Here is a 6,644-nt window from a genome sequence, read left to right on the forward strand (position 1 = left end):
TGTATGTGTAGACCATTGAGCACAGCATAGTCATAGAGTGCTGAGAGCCTAGCTTGCATGATGCATACCGGTGGAAGTAGTCAAGGGCTAAACTCTCAGGAGGTATGAACAATGACGTGTTGTTCTACCCAAAGTGGGTCAAGGAGGAAGTTGGGGGACCAAACTAGATCATGAAATGGATATGTACAGAAAGGGAAACTTAAAAAAGGAAAGTGGAATTCTGCTTTTCCATTTCTTCACTGATAATCTTCACTGTAGTGATGAGAAAGATCTTTCTGAACAACCTGCTGCATATAACAATTGAAGGAGTGATGATTTCCTGGTCCCCGCTGCGTTGAGTGGTTTGGTCAACCACCCCCTTGTATCACTATTGCATCCTGTGTGATGTATTGATAGATAGGAGAAGCGCCTAAGCACAGTGGGGGGACCCAAAAATCAGCACTCTTGGAAATATAGGAAGCTGTAGGAACTTCAGCCCATGGTTTCTAGTCCCTGCAGCTGTCAGTGGCACAGACAAGAATGGCCTTTATTTTACATATATATTCCTTTGACAGAGACACTTTAATATTAAACTATAATGATCATTTTTTTTCAGGTGTCAAAGGATGATAGAAGTGATATTGAATCCAGTTCAGAAGACGAAGACTCACCGCCACGTGTACTAAAACCGCATACCTCCAGCACTAATGGCGTGAACAGTACCAAGGGAATCAATGGTTATTTCATGGCCGGAACCTCTTCGGATGAACATTAAAATGTCTTCAATGGAACAATAAACTTTTTGCCACTGGAACCATTTAGTGAATTGTGAATGACATTGCTCCATAATATCTCTGCAACCGAATCCAGTATAGGAATATCAAGCATTTGATTAGTGCACTAACATTTTTTTTCTTTTTTTTATATATATTTTTAAGTCTGTGACTGATAGAAAAAGCACTAGTCTATGTGTGTGTGAGCATGCTTTATGTTTTAGTAACTGCTGCAAATGAGTCAGTATTTTCATATGCTTGAATGTGATTTATTTATTTTTTTGTATTTGCTTTTAATTTTGGAGTGAAAAGTTTTTTTTAACTGTGATCCAGCTCTATGATATTTTTATTGGTTAAGACAGTGTCTATGGTCATTGATATAATATGTGCACATAGCCAAACACACTTTATTTTGGAACAGCCCTGCCGCTTTGACAGTGGTGACTTTGACAAGGTACCCATACACAAGGGAAAGGTTGATGGTTCATTGACTTTTCTTTCAGGTGATATAGTTGCGGCTGCCTATATTTAGTATCTTGTACACACATAAACAGCTGCATGTCAAAGCAAAATTGTTTCTTCATCACCCAACCCCTTGCACATATTGACAGGTAGTCGAAGGTTAGTAAAAGCTCTTTAACTGGCAATAAACAAGCTCATCCAAGTCATTTTGTGAACTTTACCGATTATCATGTTTCTATATAATCATACAGTCTTTGAGAATAGTAAGAATTGTCCAAATAAATTCCTGTTACCTGTTAAGGACACATAGGCTTCCTCATCTTCAAAATGTAGTGCTTTGAACTCCTTTGAAAAGACTCTGTTAACTCAACGTTAATGGATGAAGTGTCTCCTAAAAGTACACTTCTAGACCCATAACACATAAACAGATTCAGATCACACAAAACTTTTCAATATTCCATTCCAGTAATCAGTTAATTAGTAGATGTGTATGGTATGGGAAGAGAAGATCATGAGATCTGATTATTAGTTTCTGCTGGCTAAAGGTACACTGAGATATTGGGTAACCGATTTTGAGAAACCATCGGAGTATCTAGGAAATTTTAACAGGAGGATTCGCAGGGAATCCTTCTGTTTGCGATCCCACGGGCACTAGAGGTTAATTAGGAGAATGCTCCTTTTTGACATATTAGAAGCTGGATGAAATTTGAAGGAAATACATTGTATGGGACCTAGGTTAAGGAACTGCTGTTAATAGAAATATGGTGAGGTCACCTATTTCTTTGGTGCCTGGATGCTCCTACTTGACACATACAATATATGTGCCCCTACACCTAAAGTATATCTGCAATATGTTTCCCCGGAAAAGGCAGACAGACTAAAGCTGCGTACACACGTGCAATTTTTGTCGTTGGAAAGGATCTTTCACGATCATGTTCAACGACAAAGGACTACACGATGCATGAACGGTGCTGTACATACAGCACCGTTCTGCTCAATGGAGAGGGAAGGGGGAGAACGACGGAGCGGCACCCTGCTGCGCGCTCTCCACCTTCCCTTGCATTAGGATCGTTCATCGTTCCTGGATCCACCAGGACGGATCCACGGACGATGAACGACGCCGACTGTACACACGCCAGATTCTCGTGCGATATCTGGGCGATGCCGATTATCGGGCAAGAAAAATCTGATGTGTGTACGCAGCTTAAGAATGCCAATCTGTTAATTAGGATGAAAGAAAAACAACTACATAAACATTTGATGGCTATTATTGCAGCATATATGAATATTAACAGAACATCCATACTATTAGGGTAATGGGCCATACACAGGTATAAAATGTGATTTCAGAGTGGATGAAACAATAGAGCAATAATGAGAATGTAAAATGAAAATTTATTCTGTATAAAATAGTAGTCATTCATTTGTTTAATATATATTAGAACACTCCAGTTTTACAGCCATTAGTTAGATTTTGAATTTTTGATGTTGATAAGTATTTCTGTACAACTGACATCCAGTTAGTAAACCAATTCAAGGTACAGTCATGTTGTACATTGAGTAGAATGGGACGAGTGGTAAAACAGGGATGTTACTTATAGCAACTAATCAGGTTCCAGATATTATATTTTAATGCAAGGCAATAAGTCAAATCAAAGTCAAAACTGAAGTACAGAACAATGGCAGAAGAATTCTGTGGATTGGGTTACAACCCTTTTCTTTATTACCTGCCTAACTTATCTTATGTAAGGCAGCAGTAATAAATGTTACATTTGGTTGTTTTATATGATTTCTAATAAAATTTGTTGTCACAAACATCTATGGCCATTGGTGGTCGATGATGTTATGAAATCCAGCTATCAACACAACCTGTATATAACAGAAGTTCTTTAACAATGCAAAAATAAGGGCAGGTTCTATGCAGGTATTATCAAGGTATTACTACTTATATTTGATTTTATTTACGCTAACCCGTGCCTTTCCCATCCATCCAAAAAAACAGCTATATGCTAATGTTGACCCCATATTCTTTGGCTCTGTTCAGGGAGAAATGTCCAAACTCCTGGATATGGGGGCACAAGTGATTTACTCCCTTTCATTCCTTGTGACAGTGTCAGTGCTTTCTGACAGGCCAATTATTTGTCTAGAGCCATCACATGTGGACAGGGAGAGAGTTCTTAACCCTGTCTGTTTTAAATTGCAGCTTGGACTAGCTCTACTAAATAGAGGAAGAGGAGAGCAAATGTCTGGGAAAGGCACAGACCCAGTTAGGTATACTTTGGGCAGGCCCATACTGGTAAACTGGTCACAAGATGTTAGTAAAACTACATGTTTTTACCCCAGTGCTCCCCAATAGGGAGGTAAGGAGTGCAGAATAAAGTCAACCACACGGGAATTGTATTTCTAATTCTCTGAAGCTTAATGACCAGTAAAGGATCATATCGTGCCCCACTCTGCTAAGAAAACGACCTGCTCTCCAGCAACCCATATTAGTGACCCATCAGAAAAAAAAAAACTTTGTATGGACTCTCTAGGTTAAAACCTGTTTGTTTGCTAGCTATAACTGCACACCATTGGCTTACATTAGGAAATGGGTGATTGTGTGTGCTTGTCAGCTACACTTTGGGTTTGTTAAATGCTCTCCCCTCTAAATGGTTCTGTTTGATGCTATTAATGATAATTTTAGTGCACATGCTGCTTGCAAGAGAAGTCAAAATTCAGTCCTGTGTGTTCCAGGTAATCTACACATTGGGTATTCAAAGTGTCTGATGTTATTCATTATTTCTTATAGCAATAAGATATTGTATTATATTGTACCAATAATGTAAAACTCAGGAGGTGTAATAATGGCATTACCTGCTGAAAGATTCCCCTAAGCAGTATGTATAGGAGTGACTAATAAAAATAAGTGCTCCTGTTTCATGCTTCTATGCTGTTCTTTTTATTTCTGTTCCATAATAACAATGGTTCTGCAACAAAAATCAACTGGGAATTAAGGCTAAAAGTTTAGGTTATAGTAAAGTGTTTTCAGAGAGTTTGTATTTTTCAATTTACAGGTTATATACATACAGCAAATCAAAAGCAGTATGCTATGTCAAAGTTGGAATGGGAGAATAACATTCCAAAATAATTGCGTAATTTACTTCTTTTTGATGGCTAAAACAAGCAGCAGGGTAGTAAAAGGAGGGTGAGTATCAGCTGTGTTCTACCAAGTGCCCCCACAAAGTTTAAGACACAGAAGGTGACAAAAGAATGCAGGCTGATAAGCACAAAAAAAACTGATGTATGAGTAAGATTTTAGTGGACATTATATAAGCTAAGGAAAATAATCAGAAGGATTAAAATTGTTGCAATTAGCTGTTGTCTGTGGATCTGATATGTCATAGAAAGAAGTGTCAATTGAGGAGAAACTCTGTAAAGTTACTGTCAGTAATTGATTCTTATTGCCCAATTTAGGTTAAATCAGCTTCAAACTTTGTAGGCACATCACAGTAAAATGTTTATATTATTATTATGCAGTTTATTTTCTTTCTACTGTAGCCAAAATAGATAAGCCGGCCAACATGCTGCAGAGTGAGACTCATGTTACCTATGAGGAAGCAGTGGTCTCTTTGCACCTCTATGACTTGCCCCTTGCTGAACCCAAACTTTTTAATAACATAGTGTATAAACATGCAGAGATACAGGCCTGACTTAGTAGGGGGCATGTTGGACCTGAAATAGATCCTGAAGAAAGCACTTCCCACTACTAATGGCAGGACAGGGGCCAGACTTTCCCAAAGCATCCAGTTTCTGTTTTTACATTTTGGAGATAAACTGAAAGCCAATGAGCACCTTTTTTCGATGCATCTGGAATGTATTTAGTGGATTTAAAATAAAACTTTGGTTTGGCTTTACAGATCATACATGAGGCTCTAATACATGAACCCTCAACTCCATTCCTTGGGAGCCAAGATCTGCACACATTTTTAGTATTTCTTAACTGCAGCAAAAAAAGGAATGGAGTAAGTAAGAAAGGAGTAAGAAAGTGTGGCTTTTGAGGACGAGCTGGGGACCCTCCTCTAAACTCATGATTTAGTTGGTTTCTAAGATTTTGCAGAATCTATGGTTTGTTAATACCTGAATATTAAAGACATCTGCACTGCAAGCAGGGTTTAATGCATGTTGTTTTCTAAGAAAGATGTAAAAAGATTTACTTTATTCCCTTGGTATCCCATGTGCTTTGTGTAACCGGACCCCCAAAGCCTTTTTGTAGGCTTGATGTCATCCCCCACAATGCAGAACCAGGAACCCTGCATTATACAGTATTTGAGGACATGCCCACAATCGCAAGTTTTGGAAGGCAGGGATGAATGCTGAATGTAGGAGGATTGAGGTGTAAGATAATTAAAGTACTCTTAATATCCAAAAAAAAAAAAAACAATTTTCATCCCTCTGTTGCGTTTTGAGGATCAGTTTGTCAACAATGTCTGCAATCACTATAAATTTACTGTATGTTGCTGATCCATTTCTTTCACAGCCTGCAAAGGCTTAAAAAATAATAAACCTTATATTATTATTTCAAGAACAACAGGTAAGTTTCTGAAAAAAATGGATGTTTACCAAGACACATAAAAGTTATGTTAGAAGCCTTGTACTATCTGACTGCATGTAGTCTACAAGGGATACCAAACAATTGTAAAAAAAAAAGTGAGTTATAGGCATTTTACTGTGTATTTGGGTTGTTTCTACTGTGATTTATGGAGTTCTTATTACAGAAAAATGTAATATACTTTTAGTATCCTATTGTATTTCAATTGCATACATCACATTTGAACAGAAGTAAATCCCATGACTTCTCATGACTTCATGAGTGATATATTCAGTTAATTGTAATATTTAATATCATTCAATTCTGGCACATCCATTTCCTTGAAATCTAATGATGTCTCCTGGCTTGAAGTTCATTCGTACATATTTGATGCTATATCTTTGATATTTTAAGTCAAATTCTTCTCTGCTATTACAAAATAGGATTTACCAATGTGAATATAAATCTGTTTTAATTTATAGCTTTGAAGAACTTTGGTTTTGTGAGGACAGTATGGTCATATTTAGTAACTGAGCCAAAGAACATAATCCTAGAAGCTGATGAAATCCATCACTAGTAAACACTCATTGGTCAAAACTGAGACGTATACAGATTTTACTAGACATACAGGGCCTGATATATTAAAGCTCTCCAAGGCTGTGGAGGATACACTTTCATCAGTAAACCGGGGTGATTCAACAAATATTGAAAACTAAATTAATCATGGTCAATAAAACCCTAGTCTATTTAGGATGTTGTTAATATGTGTTGCAATGATGATGGCCAAGAAGCCTAAAACAGATTTATGCAGTTTGAAAGAAATATCTATAATCTCAGGCTGTTAGTGTACTATAAACAGG

The 6,644-nt window shown here is 37.4% G+C and overlaps 1 protein-coding gene across 1 annotated transcript in view; it reads left to right on the forward strand.

Annotated features, from left to right (window-relative positions):
• Positions 1-4,138, forward strand: part of CERS6 (ceramide synthase 6) — a 75,778-nt gene extending 71,640 nt beyond the window's left edge. Inside the window, exon 10 of the mRNA XM_072419089.1 lies at positions 596-4,138. Within this exon, the coding sequence (XP_072275190.1) occupies positions 596-754 (159 nt within the window). The 3' untranslated portion in view covers positions 755-4,138. The remainder of the gene's footprint in view (positions 1-595) is intronic.
• The last annotated feature ends 2,506 nt before the right edge of the window (positions 4,139-6,644 follow it).

The sequence above is a fragment of the Pyxicephalus adspersus genome, chromosome 7, assembly GCF_032062135.1.
Source record: "Pyxicephalus adspersus chromosome 7, UCB_Pads_2.0, whole genome shotgun sequence".
NCBI lineage: Eukaryota > Metazoa > Chordata > Amphibia > Anura > Pyxicephalidae > Pyxicephalus > Pyxicephalus adspersus.